The sequence below is a fragment of the Artibeus jamaicensis genome, unplaced genomic scaffold, assembly GCF_021234435.1.
Source record: "Artibeus jamaicensis isolate MK-2021 breed Jamaican fruit bat unplaced genomic scaffold, CSHL_Jam_final contig_332, whole genome shotgun sequence".
Classification (NCBI taxonomy): Eukaryota; Metazoa; Chordata; class Mammalia; order Chiroptera; family Phyllostomidae; genus Artibeus; species Artibeus jamaicensis.
Window position 1 is genome coordinate 30523347 of NW_026521788.1, and position 24340 is coordinate 30547686.

Here is a 24340-nt window from a genome sequence, read left to right on the forward strand (position 1 = left end):
TTCACTCCTTGCCTCACCTTTGCAAGTCTGGGTGCAGGTGCTGCCTGGGGCTCACCCCAGGTCTGCCTCTGAAGCACTGTACTGTGAGGGTTCAGAGCCTCTGCCACCTGCCCGCTGGCTGACCTCTGTGAGCCCTCCCTCACTGCGGACCTCAGCTTCAGTCCAGACAGAAATATGGGTGTGGGTGTCAGTTTAGAAGGAAGGCAGGGGTGGAGCCAGAGCTGGGCCGTCCTGTCTGGGTCCCCTGACACCCTTTTCTGCAGTGGACTTTGCTCCCTCTCAGCCCTCAGAAGCTGGCAGCCTCTGGACATGGACATTAAGTCCAACCGGAAATCCTTCCTGTCCAGGGGAATTACTGGTTTCCACGGCTCTGGGAGATGTCGAAAGGCAGACTATGTTTGCCTTGGGTTTATTTTCCTTCCACGGAAAACAAAACAAACACACAGGCGCATGCACACTAACACACAAGGACAGATGATGGAGTGTGTGCCTGGGCCTCCGCTGCAGCGCACAGAGGGCGCTTAGTGAGTCCCTGCCAGGGGCCCAAGTGGACATGGGTGCCAGGGTGGGGGCTGGCTTCCCCCCACCCCACTTCCTGTGTGACCTCTGGCAAGGCATTTATGCCTGAGACACAAACAGTGGGAGCAAGAGATCCACAGCCCTTGGGTCCTCAGGGTGCCAAGCCGTGCCCTGGGCCTCCTGTTCACTGGGCCTTCTCATCTGCGTGTTAACCCTGTAGAAGCTGGGGCTCAGAGAGGTAAGGATCTGTCCAACCTCACACAGCCCGGGGGCGGCAGGTCTTTGGGGGTCGGGGGCACTCTGAGACAGACCCGGCCCTGCGCCCCTTAGGTCTGCCAGGGAAGGGCAGCCTCCTCTATGGGCTGCTGGCAGAGTGTCTGCTGGGGAGCAAGCAGTCGCAGATCTCTCTTCCTTCCACTCTGTTCGGGCAGGGCCCCCACCCCCCTTCACCGGCTTGGTCAGCTGACATCCAGCTGTGTTCAGACGGAACCTGGCCCTGCTGCTTCTTCACACGCCCTGGGGAAAGGCATCAGAGGTGAATTCTCCCTTTGTGCCAGTAGTCAGGAAAGGGCTCGGTGGCTTCCCAGGATTCACTGTGCACCCCAAAGAAGACTCCTGCTTCTGGAGTAGGGGGCCTCGGTTCCTGCCTGTCCCTCTCCCCTCCTCCACCCATGGTCCCCGATCCCAAACACTCACATCTGATTTTCTCTGCCCTTGCTGCTTGCCGTCCAGAGCTGGGCCACAGATACATGGTGTACAAACATTCAAACATTTAGTAAACTAGTTGGCAAGATTTAAAAATTGGAATATTTCACATAAGAACCCGGATGTCCAAGCCCCCCAACTCGTGCCGCCCCCCCCCTGCACACACTCAGGCAGTGCACTCTCTCCAGTCACTGGCTGGAGCTGAGAACGTGGTGACGCCCTTGCAGCAGGGCTGGAGCCCCCAGCCCCCGGCCTCCTCACCGATGTCACTGTCACCACCACAAGGACCTCAAGGGACCATTGCAAAGTCCAGTGCTTCTCAACCTTGCACATGGGACTAATCTGGGGGCTTTAAGAACCTGAGGACACACCCAGGCCAACACTGCAAGCACCTTTGGGTGTGACTGGGCTCCCATAGGTGATCCTGGTGAGCAGCGAGGTTGAGGAGCAGAGTACCTGTCCCCCGCTGAGGGCTCCCATGCAGGTCCCTGTGCCACGGCTCCCTGGCCCTGCGAGCCCTGTCTCCTGTCTGTGGCCCTCAGCGAGCCCCACCATGTGACAGCCCAGGCCCACCCTGGGCTTGCTCAGAAGACAGACCCTCCGCTGCATTGCCTGGAGACTCGCCAGGACGCCCTGGACACTTTGCTTTGTTGACTGTGTGATGCCCAAACCCCAGCCTTGGCCAGAGAGCCAAGTGTAAGCAGGGGCAGCAAGGCCCGGGCTGCCGGCCCTGAGGAAGATTCACTGCTATATATGGTCACCCGGGAGTCCCATCGCTGAGCTAACGTGTGACCTAATGTGCTGACAATCTCGCCCAGTCTGGGCCCAACTTGGGGAAGGCTGTCACCCTGGAGAGAGTGCCCACTTGGGGGGGCACAGGGGCTGCGAAGAGGCCAGTTAACGATGTGGAAGCAGGGTGTGGACAGGCCGACCTAGGCCCCGGAGATCAGACGGGCACCCCGAGTCCCTCCCTTCTCGGTCAGCCCCGTGGATCTGTGAGAGAGTCCAGCTCCCACTGACGCTCTGTGTGAACAAGGAAAAACACGAGCCTCTCTTGTGTTTAAAGTCCTTTTAATACAGCATGAAAAGACTATACGTCTATAGGCAAGCCGTATACAGGTTCTCCAGGAATAAGGCACACAGCGGAATGCCATCCCTAGGGCCACACTCTGGAGAGGTCAGGAGCCTTTCCGTGCACCCTCCAAGCTGGGCCCACGGGCTGTTTGTCTCTTTAGCTGGACACACACACATTAACAGATACGGACATGGACAGGTCACCCCATAGGAGTGGAGGAGGTCAAACAGCGAGGTTGGCAGCAGATGGCAACCAGCCTGCTGCCACCAGCCCCCGGGGACGCCTCCCCTGCACACATACTTCAGTTAGTTGTTGGCGCTGGGCTACAATGTAGTGATGTTGGGTTAAACAGTCATTCAGGATAGATTCAAGTCCATAGATGCTGGAGGGCAGGTGAGGACTCTGGTTGACAAATCCAAGTTCAAAGAGCCTGGGGCCCGGAGGCATGGCTCAGACGGCATGTGCAGAGGGGTGCGAGGACCTCCGATTCCTCTTCCCCTCCTTGGGCCCTGCTGATGGGCCCCTTCACCAGGCCAAGGAGGCCATCCTTGGAGCTGGCCGGCCACAGAGGGGCTGGTCACAGTCCCCTTCTTCCCCTGGCCCACCTCCTTGCCTCCTGCAAAACTAATAACTACAATAAGATAAGAAGAAGGTGCGAGAGAGTAGATGACAATGCCGTGTTTGTTCTGATCCTCCGCTGAAGAGGCTCAGGGTTCACCATTCCCTTTTCACTATGTAGCCAATAACAGCTTCCCGTAGAAAGGCAATACTTTCCAAATACACACGTGTATAAATACAGGACAGAAACATATTAATAAGTCTAAGTACTTGAATAATATGCTGGCTACTTAATATTGATATTCTCATCCAAGGAAAAAACAACACAGAATAATATGGCTTAAAGAATTGTGAAGTTTTTTTTTTCCTCATCAGAATTATGTACCAACTTCATATAATATTCTATGTAGACAATATTTCCTTCTTAATGTAGTTCAGTTGCATACTTTTTACAGACCAAAGTATAGTAAAAAAAAAAAAAATCAAACCAAAAAAACCCCAAAAGAGAAAATTCTCACCATAAATATTTTCTTGCAGCTCAAGAAGATTTGCAAAATACTTCCAGAAATTCTCATTTGATATTCTATTGTCCTCCCGAAAGCTCTGAAGTTTTGAAAATGCCTCTGTTTGTTTTTTAATCTCAAAAATCAAACAATTCTCTTTTTCTTTTTCTTTTACTTTTTTTTAAAAAAGGCCTTCATATATATACAGACAAAAATCACTGTGAAGATTTTTCGGGAGAAGGTAACAAATTCAGTGTCATGAGAGTAATTGACAACCATGCAGAAATTTTAACATCCATGATTTTTTTCAAAATACACAAATAGTATTTTTCTTTAAAAAAAAAAGGAATTCTGTGTCAAGTATAACTCAAAATAAATACAAACTCACAAGTAGAACTACTGAATACTCCACACAGGGTAAACACTGCCACCTCCCAGCTAGACCCCCCGGTCTGCTGACTGCAGGCGACCGTCCCTTTCAACACGACTAACGCCACACCTGCTAGTCCCCCCCAGGCCCTCTGAGCACTTAGTTCTCACAGCATCCAGCCTGGACATCACTGGCTTTTGCCCACCACAGAGCACTCCCAATTCAGACAGAATACTACAGGAGTGGGGTGTACATAGGGGCTGCCTCGGGCAGAGGGCCCGGCCCCCGTGGCGGCCAGCTCTGCACACATGGCAGGGGCGATGGCTGCCAGCTGGACATGCCACTGAACATGTCACTGTGGGGCGACAGCCCATCTCCTGTTGGCCTGTGGAGGGCCTGGCCTCCAGCAGCCTGAGTCTGGGTTCTCTGTCGGGTCTGGGCTTCCCCCACCATTGCAGCACCACCGGCAGGCCCAGGGCATGCTGGGGCCAATGCCCCACGGCGGGGCGAGGTCTCTGGGAGGGTTGGGGCCTCATCCTGGCAGCCGGGCCAGGCACGCTGCCCAGCACTGAGCACAGGTATCTTGAGCCGCTCCCTAGGATGACAGACAGTAACAGCTTCTCCTCAGGAACAGAGTGTCTTCGGTCAGGGCGACTCCTGCTCACCTCGACACTGTGGAGAAGGCAGGGAACAGCCGGCCTAGGACTCCTCAGCAGCATCCCCAGGGGGTGGAGAGGGTGCTCACAGTCAGCAGCCAGGCGTCGCTGCTGCGGGCAGAGGGGGCGGCTCTAGGGCTCAGGCTGGGGGGCCAACACCTTCTTCTCAAGTGCTCAGAGCGCACGAGCCCCTGAAACCTACACCGCAGCACCCAGAACACTCACTCTGTCTTTTTGACTCGCTCCCTGGACCCCTAGCTAACACTTTACTGTAACTCCTCAGTTGTACAAACATTTTCATTTGAAAACAAAAGGCCACTAGGCACCGGGTGGGTGTCCTTGAGCCGTGGTAAACACTGAATTTCAGGCCCATTCATGGTCTGATTTTTTTTTTTTCCACAGAGGCATAATATCGGGGCAAAAATCAAGTGACTCAGTCCTGACAACCAGTTCTCTCCCTGTCCCTGGGAGAAAGGAAGAATGGTGTGAAGAGAAAACTAAGGCTTCTCACTGGGAAGACGGACGAGGAGAACGTGATCCCTCCCACCCGCCAGGACAGCGTCTCCCTGACCAATGTGACGAGCCAAGAGGCCTCCCCACTCCCTCAGGAGGTAGGAAATCATAGTCCCCGGTTTGCAAACGAGAGGTTCTGCAGCTTGTCTGGGGTTGCCCTGTGTGAGGTGGAGGGGGCTTCCTTCTCCTTCACTTTTGCAGGGGTGGGAGATGCCAGGCAGAGCTGGCACTGCAGGGGGGACATGGGAAGACTGGCTCCCTCAGCTTGACTTCTTAGGTGACCTGCTGACGGGTGACGGTGTGGAGTACAGAACCTAGTGGAACGCTCCAGACTGAGCCCTGTGCTCCAGGAGAGGGTGGCCGGCCAGGCTGAGTTCCAGATGAGACTTGAAACAGGCCTCTGCTCTCCAGTGTCACTCTCTCGCTTAACTAGTGGGGAAAGCGAGGCCCAGAGATGACAAGTCCTTCCCAAGTTCCACAGCCCGTCAGCGGCAGGGCCAGCCTTTGAACCCAGGACTCCGGTCCAACACGCCTGCATCCTTCCTGCCAGAGCAGCTCCCATGATGGGCCCAAAAACTCGACCAGGGACAGAGCGTGGGTGGGAGGCGAAGGAGAAGGGAAGGGAATGGGCCTGACAAGATCCAAACCAGTGGGGAAGTGTGTGGGGGTGGGTTGGGGGAGGAGATGCCCGATGTGCCCAGGTCACGCCGGGGGACACTGTCCGACATTCACCGCCTCCCCGTCCCTGACCTCTGGGTCTACAAGGAGAGGGGACAGGGACGTCAGAGGCGATCAGGTTTAGGGCTCAAAGAGGGGCGGGCAGAGATGCCCACTCCCAGCAGCTGCTCGGACAGGTGTCAGCTCCCCATGACCGCCAACTTAAACGGGACAGAAAAACAGGGCTTTCCGAGGGTGGCTGGGCACGCCAGGCAAGTTAGGTTCTGGGAGAAGGCGGCCTGGCTGGTCTCGGGGAAATAATCCCCCACAGGCTTTGGGATTCACAGTCAATTTAGTGCACTTGTGGCCAATAGAAGGCTGCTCAGCCCAAAGGGAGTCTTAGAGGAGGAGAGTCTGCAGAGGACCCCAAGGGCTTTGTGGGACCAGTCCTCAACCTCTGCTCACCCCCGTCCTCTCCACAGAGACACCAGGCCCGCCGAGAGAGTCTGAGACCCAGCCTTCGGCAGGGCAGCTACGTCAGTAACACTGTTTGTCAACGCACGTGAAGACAAGAACCTAGGACCCCCCCTGCCCTGCCAGATCCACATGCCTGTGAGGACACCCCCACGCACATGAGGACATGCGGCAACCCGGATGAACACGGGGAGGCGGCATCTTCTCTGGCTGGCAGGAGGGAGGCAGGCGCGGAGGATGGGCCAGTCATTGCACTCGGCGGCAGTAGTAGCCCAGCACTTTGCACTTCTCGCACAGGTGCTGGGGGTGCTCCTTGCTCTGGTCGGACACGTCCAGGCCGTCGGGCTTCTCCAGGGGTCTCTGCAGAGAGGAAGGAGGAAGAGGGCTCAAGGTGGGGAGAGGAGGGCGCAGCGAGAAAGACAGAAACGTGGAGTGAAGCACGGAGAGTGACAGACGCAGGGAGAGAAGGAGGGAGAGGGGAGGAGGGGCCAGACAGACACACAGGAAGGGCCCCAAGAGTGTGCACTACGTCACAGAGGTTGTTCCCAAGGCACCAGGGCCCTTCCTGCCTCTCACAGTCCCTCTCACAGCTGAGGCCTTGGGGTGAGGCCGGGGCTGAGGGAGGGGGCCCTATACCCACAGCCTGGGTCTGGACGCCACTTAGCCATCCCCAGCTCTCCATGAGCAGCCACCACCGACAGTTCACGAAAGCCCAGGGTAGAGACAGACAGGAGCTCAGACTTAGCCGGGTGAGGAATCCAAGGCCCAGAGCAAAGAAGACCCAAGACCACACCTCCCGACTCGCAGGACGCAGTACTGCTTCCCCGGGTACAGTTACGCCCATGCCTGTTTGTGTGGCCTCGGGACCCAAGGAGAGTCTAACCTAGACACGGTCACAGCTCCTCAGGCTTGTGGGAAGTGAGCCATCAGTTCTGTGAGGGGTTAGCAGCTGGTACTCTGAATGCCCCACTTGTCAGGGCGAGGCACACCGCCTGCCATGTTTGGTGAGTGGCCACGTGAGCAAAACCTCACTGTTACCTAATAGGAAACTGAGGCCGAGAGCAGGGAGGTGACTGGCCAGACCTGCGCTGCTGCTCTCTCACTGCGTGACCTCAGGGAGCATCAGTTTCCACAGCTATAAAGCCGGTCAAAATCACAACACGTCTGCAGAGCCCTGGGAGGATCTGGAGGTCTAGGAAACTGTAAACTGTTAGGCATGTTTCTGTTATAAAGGGAACTTGTTCCCTCTTTTTTTCCTCCCTGGCTCTCAAAAGCCAGCAAAGCCTTGTCCCCTTAGAAAACACAGGGATGCTATTAGGCACATGTCCTGAGGTGGTTAGCACAGCCCCAGCCCCGAATCCCTGCCTGTAGAAGGGTCCCCCGCAGGGACTCGAGGGACTCAGGGGAGGCTGGTCTGGGCCGGCAGGGAGCCTCAGTGCCAGTGACCATGACCCAGGATGGTCCTGGAAGGACACTAACAGGAAGCACTATCTCCCTGACTAAACCGCATGCTGCTCCAAAGTTGAATAGCAGCTTTTCTGCCCAGTGATGCAGCGCCTGGCCCAAGGCGACACTCAGAGGCCGCACTCTGGGAGTGCGGAGGCAGAGGGCTCTGGGACAGACGGGCAGTAGGGACTGTGCGCGGCGAGCCCGTGGCCCATCCCTGTGCTTCCAGGCCTGAAACCACACAGGGACAGACTGGAAGAAGGACAGCAGCCACAGCCTTGCCTCAAGGGGCTGGCAGAGGACCGGCCTTCCCGGCCGGAGGAGAGATAACAGCCTGGCTCCCTGTCAGACCTGGGCTGGAACGTCAGCTCTGCGACCACGAGCTGTGCGACCTTGGGCATGCCACCTGACCTCCAGGCCTCCATTTCCCTGTCTGTAAAAGGGGATGTTGATAACATTTTCCTCATGAGACTGCTGTTCCAACTCAATGAAGATCGGGAATAGAATGAGACAGCACGTAAATGGTACTCATGTTGATGGTGATGATTAATGGGAGGAGACATCAGCTGGTGTAGAATCAATAAAAGCTGAAGCCAGGATTCCCTGCTGGAAGGCCTAGGAAGGCCACACCCCCTGCTCTCCCAGACATCTCAGCAGACACCTGCAACATCCAAGGGCATGACCTACCAGCCCCAAGGCTGGGGAGCTAGCTCCCTGCCGGCCTGCCGAGCTCACTGGCTCAGCTCACCGCCTGAGCCGTACGAAGGGCTTCCCGGTCTGGACTGACATCCAGGTGTCTGTACCCCCATCCTACTGATCCCAGCCACACGGGGGGTCACATAGAAGCCTCCCCTCCACTGACTAAGCCCAGCCTACTTTCCACTCTCCTCCCACCTCTTCACGCTGGCCAGGGCCCCTTCCCTGAACCAGTCTTCCAGGTGGGGGCCAAAGAGCCAGAGTAAGCAGGCCTGGTACCCGGTTGCCCCCCCAGGGTTTATACTTTGTAAACTGCTGCCACATAAATCATAGCACCTAAACTCACACCTTCCTGAGAGGGATATAGTACTATCTGCCTTAGAGATGCGGCAACTGAGACTCTAAGACATGAAAGGTCTTACCCAGGGGGCTGCAGCTTCACTTATCTGCTGAAGGCTGGTGGGCAAGAACTTTCTCCTCTAGAACTTCAACATGCCCCTCTGTAACCTGGGTGGAAGGCTAATAACATTTGCTGTACATGTGACAGAGAAAGAACTAAATGAGATGACTGTCTTAAAATATTTTATAACCATAAAGAGCTCTGCAAGACTTATCATTGCTGTGTGGCCTTTAGCAAGTCACTTAACCTCTCTATGCCTCGATTTTCTCCTCTGTAAAACTAGGCTAATACCTCCTTGACAGAGTTGTTGTGAAGAGTAAATAAGCTAATATATGCAAAGTTGTTAAGACAGTGCCTGGCACATAAAAAGCAAAGTACTGGCTAGTATTAATACCATATATTATTACTATTAGTGTCATGTAGGGCTGGGGGCAGGCTGGGAGCAGGCGAACCAGCCGAGTCCCTGTGGAACCGCCTCTGCAACATCCTCTCCATCCCTTTTGGCTGTGACCCTATCAGTGCCTCTCCTCCCCGCCCTCCCATGGGCCCTGCCTCAGCTCTGCCTGCTCCTGGATGAAGCAGCTGGGGGAAGCTGTCAAGATGACTCCCCTCCTTGGAGGGAAAACAAGCAGCAGCTGGGACTGATCACCCCAGGGCCATCCCCACCCCTGCAGTGAGGCAAAGCCCTGTAGTGTTTTCTTCTGTGGGGGGCAGGGCCGGCGGGGGTGGGGCACTCAGCTGGAGCCTGACAGAAAACAGATGTGGCAGGGAAGGAAGGAGAGGGGCCGAGGAGGGTTCTCAGGAGATGGCCGCCCCAGAGGTCAGAGCTCGGGGGGCAGAAGAAATAAAGCAGCCTCTCCTCTCGGCCCTTCAAAAGCTCCTGACGCCATCCTCTCGCCCCTCCGCCCAGTGGGCTGCCCCCCCCCGAGGGAGAAGACCCCTGTGAAAGGAGACCGGGGGGCCGGCGCGGGGCGATGGGAGCTCTGGGTCCTGGGGGCCCTGCGTGCTGGCTGGCTGAATGACCTTGTTCAAGTTCTATGTCCTGTCTGGGCCTCAGTCTCCCTGCTACACACAGCAAGTGCTCAACGAACAAGGGCCGAGTGACTTGCCTGTGTGTGTGTGTGTGGGGGAGGGCAGCAGTGTCACGTGGTCTCAGAAGACCTTCCCAGACTGGGTCTGGGGGAATCTGATCTTGGGCACGCAGGTCGGGGAAGGGTGGTCAGGGAGGCTGTGCTGGGACTGAGGGTGGTGGTACAAGTCAGGGGTGGCCTGGCATTGAGGAAGGGGTGCTGAGGCTATATAGGGCCAGGGCCCCACGCCCGTCTGCTTAGGTCAAAGAGGGTGTGAAAGTCACAGCAACTAAGCCTCCCAGACCCCCAGCACAGAACCAAGCGCCTGTCCATCTGAGCCCCTATAGGAACTGGGCCATTCCAGAACCCTCTCATCCCCACCCAGGCCACTCCCCTGCCCCCTTCAGCCCCAAACTCGATCCCTGTTCATGATTCCCAGCTGCTCTACTAAACCTTGGGTAAAGTCACTTACACTCCTTGCCTCAAATTTCCTCCTCTGTAAAATGGAGAAGTAATAGCGCTGTCCTCGTGGGGCGGCTGAGAGGATGAAGGTATAAAATACTCAGAGGAGGGCCTAGCCACCACTCACTGCTGCCATAATTTCCGCTGCTGTCTTCTCTGGTCACTGAAATCTACCTGAGACCCCTCCTCTTCTCTCCCGCACCAGGAACATAGGACTTCGGTTCAGCACACGGGTCCCATTTGTGGGAGGCCAAGCTGGGACACCAGCGGGGCCCGTGTGCCGCAGGACCAGCATCCTGCCAGTGTCTCCAAACAGCAGCAAGTTCCACTCGGGGGCACACTTCCACCTGGGGGGCTGGGGAGGCTGCACGGCTCCTCGGCACCGCGGTCTGCCTCCCCGTTCAGTGGGGATGAACGGAACAGCTGTGGAGGGCACAGCGCACCCGAAGGGTGGGCGGGGCTTGGTGAATGGTACCTGGAGGGTGGCCACGCTTCTGATTTGAGCCAGGACTTCTCCGAATGCCAGTTGCTAACCTGTCTGATTGGATTCTGTCTGGGTGGAGGGGAAGCTCCTGGAACATCTAGCAGCCCCCCAACCTTATGTTCCCTCAGTGTCTGCACGGACCTGGAGTGAGCCCTCACGGAAGGCTCCAGGGAGGAGAAGAATGAACCCTTTGAACAGCACCAGCCACGCCCAAGGGCTGGGGAGAGCAGAGTTCAATGTGAAGGGTGAGTGTGCTGACCATCAGACATGGTGGGCTGGTATTTCTGGACTGAGGTACCAGACTTCTTCCTAGGAAAACTCCAGGAACTGGGACACAGTCTCCTTAAGATGGCCCACCAGCCTCACCCCAGGACACTGTGGTCCCGAAACACTGTGTGCATGCCACGTGCCCCGTGGCCCCCCACCCGCCGGGTCATCAGGCCCCTCTCGGCACTCCAGGGCCCTGGCCTCTCCCTCACCGCCATCAGCACGTGGGCCAGACCCTGCTCCGCGGGGCCGCCATGGCCACTTTCATGTCTCTGCCTGCGTGTGGCAGTGTGGGCGACCGGAACCATTCGAGTCTTTGCGGGTGGGGGAGCGGGAAGTCTGCGTGAGAGGAGGTGGAGGCCAGCACGAGGGGCATGAAATCACAGGACCTTTCAGCCACGAGGACCCTCTCCTCACTCTTCTAGTCCGGTAGAGACCAAAGTCTCCGCCGCGGCCTCCAACCAGCCTGATGCGGCCCCGTGCTCCATGCTCTGCCTCGCCGCCCTGTCCCCTACTCCACACAGGTTGTCCCCATACCAGCAGCGGCCCCCTCTGCCACTCCCACCCGGCCCCGTAGTCCAGGACCCTCCGCTCCCCCTCAGAGCCCGGCCTGACGGCACTGCCTGAGCAGAGCATTCATTCCCGAGTGCCCAGCGCTGCCGCCCCGCCTTCCCCTGCCCTGGGCCTCCCCCGCCCCTGCAGCTGCCTCTTCCTGTGACTCGGCCTACACTGGGAGACCCGCCCACCCCTGCTCCTCGGTGCCCCCACCACCTCATCAACGGTGACCTCCTCCCCTGTCAGCCCCTGCACTGGGTCCTCTTCAAAAATTCCTCTCTGTCCAGCTCACTGGCTCCCCGACCTCCACCCAGTCCCAGCCCCACTCTCCATCAGGGCCCTCTTGGCTCCCCTTCCTGCCATGTAGGGGAAGGACACCCCAGGATTGTGCATTAACACGTTTGTCCAAATATGCCCGACTCCTTGACCTCCTTCCCTCTGAAACACTCTGCCCACCCGCAAACCGCTGCCCTGTAGCACCGTTCACCGTCTCCTGCCCACTCTGCCCAGTGAGCTGGAGAGAGTCACGGGACTGGGCGGGCTGGTGGCTCTGGCTACAGGTATGAGGATGCTGTTTGGCAATCCAGCAGGCTTCTCTGGTAGGCCCACCCCTCAAACCCACCACACTCCTCCTCACCCTCATTCTCAGCTGAAAACCTTGTGTCCCATTTCACTGAGAAAACAGAAGCCTTAGAAGCGAAGTTCCTTACCTCTGCACTATCAGACCATCCGCCTTCCTTGTGGTCCCCACCCCCTCCGTCCCTCCTGTGCCCCGGCATCGTCAGCCTGTTGTTTTTCTCTGGGCCCCTCTCGTTTGCCTGAAACGTGCTCCAGGCTCTCCATCTCTGGAACAGCCACCCCAACGCCACCTCACAACTCCAGCCACTGTCCCATTTGTCTGCCTCTCTCCACGATCAAACCCCCTCCAGAGAGTGGACCAAGAAGTTACTCCCTCTGCAGGCCAGGCCAGCCCAGGAAGCCTCCCCCCGATGGCCCAGTGGCCTCAACCCTGCCAGCAGGTCCGCTGTTGGCCGTCATCCCCACTCTGCCTGAGCCTGACCTGCAGGACACCAGCTTCAGTGGGTCTCAAACCTTGGCTGTCATTCAAGTCCCCACGTAAAAGGGATGCCCCATGAAGCTTGAGGACCACCTCCCCATAGCCAAATCTCAAGGGCACCTTTCCATGGTCATTACACCTGACATCTCAGCACTGATCACCACTTGTCCCCTCGAACAGTGCTCCCCCTGATCCCCAGGACTCCACCTTCTCTGTCCCTCCCCCCCGGCTGGGTCCTTCTCCTGCACCCGAGCCCCGAACACTGTGGGGTTGCTGCATGTGGCCTGGGGGATCCCTTCTCCACTCTGCACATTCTCTGGGAAATCTCACCCGGTCCTTAACACCCGTAGGCCAGTGATCCCCAGTTACGCAGGGGCCACCCTGGCTTCTCCGCTGAGCTCCAGAATGACATGGCCAAAGGCCTTAACATTTCGGCTTGGATTTTTAGTAGCATCTCAAACGTGACATGTGCATCAGAGAACTCTTGTTTTTATCTCGAACACCTATGTCCCACCCCGGCCCACCCAAGCCCAGGCCACTCACCTCAGTCACGACCACGTCCACCCACTCAGGTGCTCAAGCCCAAAATGTGGCTGTTCTGGGTCCCCGCCCCTCCCGCCCCTCCCACGCCCAGTCCACTGACACTTTGTGTTGAACCCAGATCCAGAGCCACCTCCCCGACTCAGACCCCTCCCAGCTCACACAGGACATGACCATGGCTTTCCCACTCGCTTCCCCATTTTCAATCCTTTAGTATCCCTCCCCCTGCCCAAAACTCATCTCTACGCACGACCAGAGTAATTGTCTCAAAATGAAGCGGGGGCATGTTACTCAGGAGTTTCCTCCTGTGCCCCCGGGACTCCAGGAGCGCCATCCAGCTTCCGCTCCTTTCTTCCCCCTCCCCCCACCCCTCCCTCACTGAGCTTCAGGCCTGGAGCACCCCAAGTCCGTATGGCCTCAGGGCACCTGTACCTGCTATGGCCTCCCTCTTCCTAGGGAGGCGCCCCTACTGTGAGAGGTCTGGCTTCCTGCCCTCCCCCAGGTCCCCCCTTGCAGCCTGCAGTGAGTGAGGTCCTCCCTGGACCGGCTGCCTCAAGCCCTCCCTACCAGGCAGGCCTGTGGGCACCCGGGCCCCTAGCCCTGTGCACAGTGCCCGGCACAGCAGCTGCCGCGTACACAGGAGTCAACCCGGTGAACGGATGAACAAAATGCACACTTCCTACAGCAGCCCATCACCCTCCCGCCCCCCTCCGTCTTCCAGTAGCACCCAGCTCCTAACTTCCAAACTTCACCCGGGGTCTGCAGTCTCGGGGTCTTGGTACAGTTGCCTCTTTACCCTCCTCCCCTTCTCTCACTCCCATTTCAGACGAGACAAGAAAAGAGCTAATTCGGAGGGACCCGGTCTCATCCTTGTAAGAAGGACTGAAAGGGCAGATGTCACCCTCCCCGTCCCTTCAGGGGCCGCCGCCCGCCCTGCCCGCTCACCTGCTTGTGCGGGTACACGTTGATGTGGCACTTGATGCACTCCTGCCCCATGTTGGCCCAGGAGTTCCCGCTCATCCACTTTCTCTTGCACTTGGGGCACTTGTACTCGCCGAAGCAGCGCTTTTTGCCCTGGTATGGGGTCAGACCCTCGCCTTTGGGGCGTGCCTAGGGGACAGGAGGCAAACACAGGATTTGGGGTCAACCAGGCTAAAATGCTGCCCCCGCAGGGTCCCCACGGTCGCCCTCTTCAGCTTTCACGCCCGCTGTCCCTGAGGGCAAGCACTCTGTCCCCAATCCGGAGAACGCCAGGGTCCCTGCGGAGCACACACGGGAATCCAAGGCTGGGAGACAGAGAACAGAGGAGGCGGCAGGGCGGGGGTGCCCCTCTTTTCCAGATTTAAGGGACCAAAGTACTGGACGGTGGCTAAGAATTACTTCTTTAACAGATGTCACAGAGAGGTGGCAGGTGGCTGCAGGGACCCGTGCACAGGAGCCCGCTGGTCCACACCGTGGGGTGGTTTAAGTGGTTACTGAAGAGGCAGCACAGCCACCAGACGGCCGGTGCCCGTGCGGAGGAGGCGGGCCCCGCCTCACCCCGGCCCAGCCGGCCGCCCCCACCCGGAGGCAACCCTGGCCTCTTTTCCGCGCACCACCCTGAAGACACGCTCCGAGCTGACAAACACACGCAATGCACACACATGCACGCTTTCTTCCCCTCGCTCACGCAGCAACAGTATCCTGGCGCTGCACGTTTCTGCTTTTCTTTTTACTTAATAATGTATTTGGGACATAGTATCGTAAGGTAACTATAATAAATATCCTGTTCCTACACCAGTACAAACAGAGCTCTTGTCTTCTGTCCAACAGTTGCGAGTCCCAGTGTTCGCCAGTCACTGCTGCAGAACATCCCGGTGGTCTCCACGCTGCCACCGTCACAAACGACGCTCCAGGGGCTAACTCTGAGTGTGCACATGTGTGTGCACACACGTGTGTGTGTGTATGAGAGAGAGAGAGAGAAAACATGGGTGGGACAAATTCCTAGAAATAACATTGGTATGCGAAATTTTAATTTTAAAGGCAATGGCAAATTGCCACTGCCCTCCCCCAGGGGCACCAACTTAACATCCCCTCCCCTCCCCGAGAGAGCTTTCACGGTCACCAGTCTGAGAGGCAGTGGCCCGCTCAGAGGAGCTTCCACTTGTACGTCTTCCATTATGAGCACGAGAGATGTTCCCCATGCATTTAAGGACCATTTGTACTTCCTTTATGAACTGTTAGTTCGAATCCTTTGGAAAAATTTTCCCTGCTGGGGTCTGGGGTTTTTCTTGGTGATTTGTAACTGCGCTTTATATATTAAAGAGACAGGCTTTCTCCTACATGGTGTTTTATTTATTTATTTATTTTTAGACAGAGGGGAAGGGAGGGAGGAAGAGAAAGAAACATTAATGTGTGGTTGTCTCTCGCAAGCCCCTCCACTGGGGACCTGGCCCAAAGCCCTGGGATGAGCCCTGACTGCAGATAGAACCATCGACACGTTGGTTCACAGGCTGGCGCTCAATCCACTAAACCTCATCAGCCAGGGCCTCCTACATGGTGTTTTTAAATATAGTTTTACTGAGATACGGTTCTACATTTACCAATTTAAGGTGTGCAATTCAGTGTGTTCCAGTATAGTCACAGAGTTATACAACCATTACCACAATCTAATTTTAGAACACTTTTGTCACCTGCCCCCAAGAAACCTGCACCCATTAACAGTCACTCCCCACCCTGCCCCCAGCCCCTCATCCCACCCCGGCCTGGGCAACCCCTGGCCTGCTCTCTGACTCTCAAGGTCTCCCTGTCCTAAATATTTCATATCAGTGTCGTCCTTTTGTGTCTGAATTCTTTTAGTTAGTGTGATGTCTTTAAGGTTCAGTCGTATTGCAGCATGTATCAGTACATCATTCATTTTTGTTGCTGAAAAATATTCCCTTGTATGGACATGCCATGTTGTATGTAAATTCACTCATCAGATGACAGAGATTTGAGTTGTTTCAAATATTTGGCTGCATAGTGTCTTATAAAGTTGATTTAGTTGCCCCAGTACTTAAAAAATGAGAGATTTCACACAGAAACCTGACCACATTGGTGTCTATCAGCTGAGGTGGCAGTCGCCACCCCACCAGATGGATGCCACCTCTGCTCTGACCAGCCACTCCCTGCTGCGGTTTCTGTCACCTACCTGGCACGTGCAGGCTTTGAGTCCAAGACGGGCGGTAACACAGGTCCTACATGGTGGCCATTGAACTGGGGCCCCTAGACTGGCCTCAGCAGTATCCCTGGGAGCTTATGAGAAACGCAAAATCGCAGGCCCCATCTCAGATCTACGGGTTCAGAATCTGCATTTTAACAAGAGGCCCAGAGAATTCGCATGCCATTAAGTTTAAGAAACATTCGTTTCCATAGTACTGTTTGCCTGGGTAGTTGCCCGTTTGTGAAGCAAGGTTAAGAGCACAGACTCTGGATCCAAATCCTAGCTCTGGGATCTTGAGTGAGTCGCTTCACCAGGATAACAACAGGACTCCACGTAAGACTGTCATCAGGATTAAATGAGATAATGCATGCAAAACACTTGAAACAGCTCGCAAGTCACTCCACCTCTCTGTGCCTTGGTTTCCTCCTACGGAAAACCCAGGACGAGGACCAGGGGCCCGCCTCTCGGGGCAGCTGGAAGGGTGGGACGCATTCATGCACATTAAGGTCTCAGCTCCTCGGGGGGACACTGCACCTACTCAGTGCCCAACGGTGATTTCAGTGTGGTTCTCTCCCTGGGCCTTACCCAGGGAGAGGGAGCTGATGTGATCTAGCTGATGGGGAGGTTAGGACTGAGACCAGCGGGTGTACATTGTAAGAAGAAAGTTCCAAAGATGGGAGGGAGGCCCGGGTAGAGGTAGGCTTGCTATCCTTGGGTTGCAGGGGACGTGGCAAGTGAGAAAGGAACAGCATTAGGTATGTTCAGCTTCTGGAATTCCAGGCAAGGACAGAGATAGAGAAGGGCCGTGGAAACTGCAGATTCTGCTGGCAGAGGAAAGAGCAAAGAGAACAGAAGAGAACAGTCATTCATGAAGCACTGGGCTCTGTGTTGGCTTTGTGCTCAGGGCTCCATGTCCTGTCAGATCCCCATTCACCTTTTCCTACAACCCTGTGGGGCAGGGAATATCATCAACCCATTGGCCAGATGATAAAACGGAGGCCAGGGAAAGGAGCAGAGCTTGCCAAAGAGTTTCCAGTGTGTGAGGAGCAAGAGGCTAGGCCCAGCAGGCTTTTCCACAAGGTTACACTTGGCTCACCTTTTCCATCAACTCCCAAGTGTGTCCCCATCATGAAACTGAAGTCTGTGCTCAGGAGAAATTTCCCAGGTCCCCAGGCCCCCAGCTTAGTCCAGCCCAGCCCAGTGGCTTTGCCCTCCTGCAGGTCAAAGGAGCTGTGGCTGGCAGGCAGGAGTGATGGAGGCAAGGGGCCGCTTCCTGGAAGGGCTCAGTCCCCACACTGTTTACACTTACAAACCAGGGCAGGGCCAAAGAGAGCAGGAATTTTTGACAGAACAAAAGCTTCTCTACCCCCTACAGTGTTCCTCTGTCTCCTCACAGAAAGGCACAGCCTCTTCTCATAAACTTGAGCATGAAACACAGTTATTGCCCAAGGCTCTGCAGGGGCCACCCGCCTCTGCGGGGAAGGATGCCAGGCCCAGCCAGCTTCTCCTGACCCAGGCCCCTGCCACGTACCCCTCTGGGGAATCAGATCTGCCCGGAGCTTGGGCAAAGCTCACTGAGGTTCAGAAACCAGCTCTAATAGCACAGATGGGCCCTCTGGGGACCAGAGGGTCAAGAGACTTGCTGAAGGATACACAACAAATCGAGGACTGAGCAGGGAGGAGGGATTGGCCTCCAAAACTGGGCTAGAATTGCCATGGAGGGCAGCCTGGGAAGTGGGAGGCGGCAGCTGGCATGGGAGCAGGATGGAGGCCCTGTGCCAAGGAGCAGTGAAAGCAGAGCTGGGTGGGGAGGCAGGAGGAGCCATCCAGGCGAGTAAGCATCTGGGGAAGAGATGCAGGTAATGCTGACACGATCTGATCACTTCTTCAGAGTTTTCTTTCCACCAACTCATGAGATTTGTGGCCATTGGCTGTTAGGTAGTAAGCTCCACGTCACCGGGGGTATGTAAGCAGATGCTAGGTAGTTAGCTGTTCACTAACTACCAAGGAGGTTGCCAAGGGGACTTATGCCCTGGTCAGGCAGTTGAACCAGGTAACCTTGAGGGCACTTCTAACCCTATAGTCCTTCTAACTCTTGTTGCTGGTGAAAGCCAGGTGGGCAGATATGGGGAGGCAGCACTCTCAGATGGTGCTGGAGGTAAGGGCCAAACCGGTATACTTCCTACATATTTCTATAGTGCAACTTGGCAGTCAGCCTTCAAAGTTAAAAAAAAAGAAACAAAGAAAAAGGAAAAAAGTCCATTCCTTCTCCTCAGCAAATCTATTTCTGAGTGACCATCCTAAAAATGATCAGAGATTGAACCAAAGGGCTGTCCAAGGACACTCATTATAGCATTGTTCATGTCAGTGAAAAATTGGAACCAGCCAAACATTCGACACTGATGCTCTGATTCTCTAAATGGTGTTACACCCATTGGATGAATGACAACAGAGCCATTAAAATATTTATGAGGTTTTTTTTTTAAGGGTTTGGGAAAATGCTTATAAAGAAAGCAGGATAAGTGATCAAAAATAGACTACTTCCAGAGCAAAACTGTAAAAAAGAAAAACTGCAAGAAAAGGGTTGGCAGGAAATCAGCCAGAAGTGTTCAGAGGTTGCCTCCAGGACTCAGCTTGCTCTAATCTAATTAATGAACTGGCTTTAATGAGTATGACTCCCTGGCATGCAAGGCTCCGTCTGTCCACAAGGGGGCACCCTGCACTTTCCCAAAAGGGATGGTGGTTCTGTCCATACTCTTTCATGCTCCCCGCCCCTTGCTGCACCCCCCACCCCCAGCCCTTTACCCTTTGCTTATTGCGGTTGTGAAAACTGAGACCTGGGGTTGCTGATTCTGTTGGAATATGTTCGTGTCCAAAGAGCTGCTCCGCCCCCAGTCATGGACTGAGCTTCCTACCTCCTGGATCCCATCTATTTCCCTAATTTTGAGGATAGCCAGAGACATATCCACACCCGTCACAGGGCACTAGAGCCTAGCTATTCACTCTGCCCATTAATGTCCCTGCCCTGCTTCCCACAGTCCCGGCAGGAATGATCACGCTCTCCTCTTGGCCCCTTTTAGAGTGAGTCCCTTTTGCAGGGAGATGACGCTGTCACCTTTCGTAGCTTGAGCAAGCACCCCAGGAACCCTGGGCTCAGGAGGTGGCGGCCCAGCAGGGTTGCGGAGGACCTGCGGCTGTGCCCTGCACAGCACAGCTCCAGGCCAGCTCTGTCCGGGATGCACAGACTCTGCTCTTAGGGTCCTGCATCCCAGCTGTGCGCCCCAGAGGCAGGCCTCATCCTAGCCCTGGCCACACCACTTCTGCCTGTCCAGTAGAGCAGGCCATGCCTGGGCAAGCTCTGGCATAAACGGACAGACACATGAATTAGGTGTCTAGTCAGGGCCAGACCCTTTTTGAGTCACTTTATGAACCAGAGAGCATTAGGCCCAGGTTTCAGATGAGAATACTGCGGCATGAAGAGGTTAAATGACTTGCCCAAAGCTACACCACCCAGCAAGTAGGTTGGAACCCAGGCCATCGGACTCAAGTCCACTCTCTCAATTGTCCTGTAATGCCAGGATCGCACAGAGATGAGGAACCTGCCTGGCCAGGACGATGAGAAATGGGAAACTCTAGGCTGGCCCCACAGCGGGTCCAGCTGACAGGCACTGGCTGGAGCCAGAGGAGCAGGGGGAGGAAATAAGGAACAGATGGGCCCCTTGCTGGCTCACTGTCCTGCCTGCTCTGCCTGCTCTCCTGCAGCTGGGCCACTGAGGTGGTCCTGGCCACAAGGAAAGATAAGAAGAGCCTTGGGTCTCAGGAGTCTGTGATGCCCTCCATACAGATGACGACATGAAGGCTGAGAGGCAGGGGTATCTGGCCCACAGGCCCAGGACTCTTTGTGTGGCCTTGCCGGCCTTTCCTAGAGTGTCCAAGAGGGTTTTGAGGACCTTTCTGGAGGCTAGGGGCTCTCCCTTGGGGAGGTACTGCCCCGCACTCTTTGGAGGGACAATTAATCTTTTTGAGCGCCCTTTCTCGGCCCACAGGTGCCCCTCCGCCCTCCCTGTTGTGTCTCCTTGGGGCTGGGCCAGTGGAGAGGCTACGGCCAGAGCCCCAGATTTGGGCCCTGGTTGTCCTATGCTTGTCTCAGAGACTCCGTTTCTTCAGCGTCCAAGTGCGGGAGCTGCTCTGGAAGAGCTGGGATGCTGACCTTTAATAAGCACTTACTACGTGCCGTCCACTTCCCAGCCTCCCACCCCACAGCCCCTCCCTTGACGAGGGGGTAAACTGGGGCCCGGAGAAGCCAAGGGTCCCGCGTAGGGCCCCACAGCTGTGGGGCCCAGACCTGAATCCTATCTGCTGACTCCACAGCGACATTTCCCACCTCGGGCACGGCCTCTCCATGAAATAGTTACGAGGAAATTAGAGAACAAGCCTGCTCCTAGAACATGACTCACTTCTGACATCTGACCCCGACCCCTGATCACCACCTCAATTATTCCTTTGTTCAATTAACATTTATTGAGCACCCGCTCTGCACAAGACTCTGCGAAACGTTCCAGGAATAGGGAAATAAACAAGACAGATAAGGAGTGCTCCCAGGGCCCAGGGCCTCCCACAGGGACCGGTCCTCTGACCCTTCTGCCAGCCGTGCCCAAGCCGGGCACGAATGCCGCTGGCCGAGCACTCCCAGCGCCGGGCCAGAGGCAGACTCCCGCCTGCAGAAGCACGCGGACCCATGGCCTCAGGCAGAGGCTGTTCCTCACCCAGTCCTGCCCGGTGACAGGCGTGGGGCCAACGTGTAACACATGAAATGATCTCTAATCAGTGTAACAGCCCCAGGAAATGAACATTCTCAACCCTAATGGCAGATGAGGAAACCGAGGCTTGGGACAGGGGCAGTGACGTGTGGAAGTCACGAATTAGTGAACAGCAGGGCCAGTTTCTGAGCTCAAGTCTGTCCAGTGCCCAAACCCATGCTTTTTCTCCTCCTGTCCTCTGTGACACTGACTTAGGGGACACTCCAAACACTCCCACACTCGAGTGTCCACAGAGGTGGCCTCAGAAGACAGGCGGCAGGGCTGCCTCTGCCTCTGCAGCCTGGTCCAGGCAGCTGCAGACTCCACGGAGGCCCAGAGGAAGCAGGCGATCACAGGACAGGTGGGCTGGGCCTGGAGGCCTGCGGGCTGCTGGGAGGGCGGGAGGGCGCTGCACCAGGCCCCCCTGGGTCTCCTTCAGAGCCTCAAGGGCCCCCCTGTCTGACACAGACATCCTTGTCGTCTGCCCCTGGCCCCCTTCCCTCTTCTGGGTTCCTGCCGCAGCCCAGCATCGGCCCAGAAGGTCCAGCCTCCCGGGCACCCCTCCCACCCACTTCCCAGGCCAAAGCCACCGCAGAAATGCCATCCTGATTCCACAACACTGGGATTTGTCAAAGTGCAGGGAACAATGGAAGCTTTCACAGTGCCAGGAAAAGGTCTCAGGAAAACCCTGGGGAGGGGGCACAGAGTGGGGGTGTGAAGAGGAGGAAAAGGGCCAGTTAGGAGAGAACAAGGGGAGACAGAGAGATAGCGTGGAGAGGCAGAAGACGCCAGGAATGAGGGACAGGGAGGGAGGGGTGCGGGGAGAGCCAAGGGCGTGAGCAGGACCGAGGACAGTGTGGAAGACTGGGCACCACCACTGCGACAGGGGAGGTGAGAGAGAAGGTGGGCAGTGAAGCACAGGGAAAGAGGGACAGGCACAGTGAGACCAGAGAGGCCAAGGGAGCCCTTCCAGGGCCCCGAAGGAACCCTGGCCCAGGGGTCCAAAGAAACCCCTCTCTCCAAACCCTGCCCCGAGGCCAGACAATTTGAAGTTCTCTCTGGCAAAACTTTTTGGAAAGCAAAGACTTTTGAATCACGCGAACAGCCACTCCCTAAGTTATCTGTTTCCTGCTTCTGGCTTTTCCTCCATTAGCGAACCACACAGATCAGAGCTAAGGGGCGGGGAGGGAAAGAGGGGCCAGTCCGAAGGGGTGGAAAACATCCGAACCATAGTGATTGCAAAAGGCCTGGGTTTTCCTCTCCTCCGGGGACTGCTGCTGCTGGCCTAGGGGATGGACGTAAGATTTGTAACCCCCTGCGGCCGGCACACAGCTGGATGCTACTCCAAGTCTCAACACCATTTGTTGTCCCCGGTGGGACTCCAGGTCCCTGTTTGGGGGCCCGTTAGCTCAGTTAGCCCCCTCTTCTGACTGTGGTCCCTGTCTTGCTACAGCCAAGCAGAGTCTCCCCCACACATATGTCAGTGACCACTTTGGGCTCGAGGGCCCCTACCATCTACTGGACAGAGGCAAACGCTCAAGGCTCTGGCGCCGCTGCGCCGTCTGGCCCAGCTGAATTCTAACAGTTGCTGCTACTCCCTCCTATAAAACTGATACTCGAACTACAATAACAACAAAATTAACTCCTACAAAAATGCATCCCACCCCCCCTTTTGCTCTTGCTCTTCTCCATGTCCCCAAACACTTCCCAACGATGTAGGTCCACACAGCCGTCAAGGCCACACTCGAAGCATACCCTTCTGGCCCCCCACACCTCAGTCGAAATTAACTGCTCTTCTTTGGGTGTTCGCCTCATGCACTAGCTGTGAACCCCCCTGCTGCCTCCCCAGAGAAAGCCCTGGCTCCCCAAATGCCCAGGGGACTTTGTGGTCTGCACCAGTCACTCGGCTTTGGGTCATGTCCTGCTCTGACCCTGCCTCTGCCTGCCAGGGATTTCATCCCCAATTTACAGATTTCCACAAACTGCTGTCTCTGCCGTCCGGTTTCCTCTCAGCGTCTACGCGTGCGGTGGGCACACGAGGCCCTCCACACCCCCTGCTTGCCTTGGAGCACATCGGCGGCTGGAGGAGACACAGGCGTGAGTTCCCATGGTGGGTGAGGTGTGCAGGCCAGGGCCGGGGACATACGTGCAGGAGGTGATAATGACGTCCCTCCTGGGCTGCGCTGACAGGAGGGCCGCCTGAGGCCGGCATTTTCATTGGTAGGCTGGTCCCTGGCTCTGCATCTGAGGCCATCCCGGGCGAGGCCTGGTCAGACGTGCCCTGGCTAGATGTGGCCGTGACCAGCCCAACGCTACCTGGCTGGAGGGAGGCTCTGCCCAAATCCTGAGGGCAGGGCTGGGGGTAGGAAGGTGGTGAGTTAGGAGGAAGAAAGTCCTCAACCTGGGGTGAAACTATGGGTGTGAGAGCCAGGGCCCCAGGAAGAGGGGACAGGGGAACTCAGCTCAAAATAGCAATGGGGGAAGGGTATGGAGAGTGGCTAAGTGCCAGAAAAGAAATCTGATCTGCCCTGGCCGGTAAAACACTGAAGTCAGCAGTTTGGGGCCACTCTGGCAGGAGCCAGGGGCTGGGGCGGGGAGGCTGCAGGCCTGATTCCAGCTTGGGCTCTCTTCTCACATTAATCCCTCCCCTCTCGGGCCTTGAGTTCCTCATCTGGCCACTGAGGGAGCAGGAGATGCAAGCAATCTATTTTGGAGAACTTGCAGCAGGTGAGTGTCGGAACCACAGACACGATGCTGCATGCCATGCACCTGCCTTGTAGGTAGCTTCCTTGGGATCCACTCTCCAGATGAGAAAAAGAGGCCCAGAGAGGTTCAGTCACCTGTCCAAGGTCACAAAGCTGGTAAGTGGCAGGGCCTGACCCCTGGGCTTTCTGGCTGTGGTCCGATACCTTCATGGCTGAATGAGGTCCAGAAGGCTGTGGACCGGTTTCAAGGTCACCTGTGGCAAATGTAACGGGGGGCAGGGGTTAAGAGGTTCCTGGAGGTCAGTCCAGGCATCTGCCAGCTTTCACTGTCTTTCCACAGTGTCGACAGCTTTGGAAATCAGAGAGTGAGTCACAGGGAAGAAGGGGTGTGTGTGTGCGTGAACATGCAGGTGTATTTGTGGGTGTACATGTGCATGTGCGTGCCTCTCATGGTCACGGCAGGGCATCAGAGGCAGCACAAACCTCCCCACGTTCTTCCCCTTGGTTGGGGGTGGGGGCTGGTCTGGCAGTGTTAGAGCCATTCTGATGTGACTTTTCAGGGGGTCACAGGAAACCTGACACTTCCCACCGCCACAGCCCAGGCTGCAGCTGAGCTTGCCTCTCCACCCAGGGACTGGAAAAGTCTGC

General features: G+C 56.3%; 1 protein-coding gene across 1 annotated transcript in view; it reads right to left on the minus strand.

Moving 5' to 3' along the window:
• Positions 1-2278: 2278 nt before the first annotated feature.
• ZCCHC24 (zinc finger CCHC-type containing 24) overlaps positions 2279-24340 on the minus strand; it is a 58247-nt gene continuing 36185 nt past the window's right edge. Inside the window, exons 3-4 of the mRNA XM_037155539.2 lie at positions 13953-14117; positions 2279-6390 (exon numbers count right to left, since the gene is read on the minus strand). Coding sequence (XP_037011434.2) covers positions 6277-6390; positions 13953-14117 — 279 coding nt within the window. The 3' untranslated portion in view covers positions 2279-6276. The remainder of the gene's footprint in view (positions 6391-13952; positions 14118-24340) is intronic.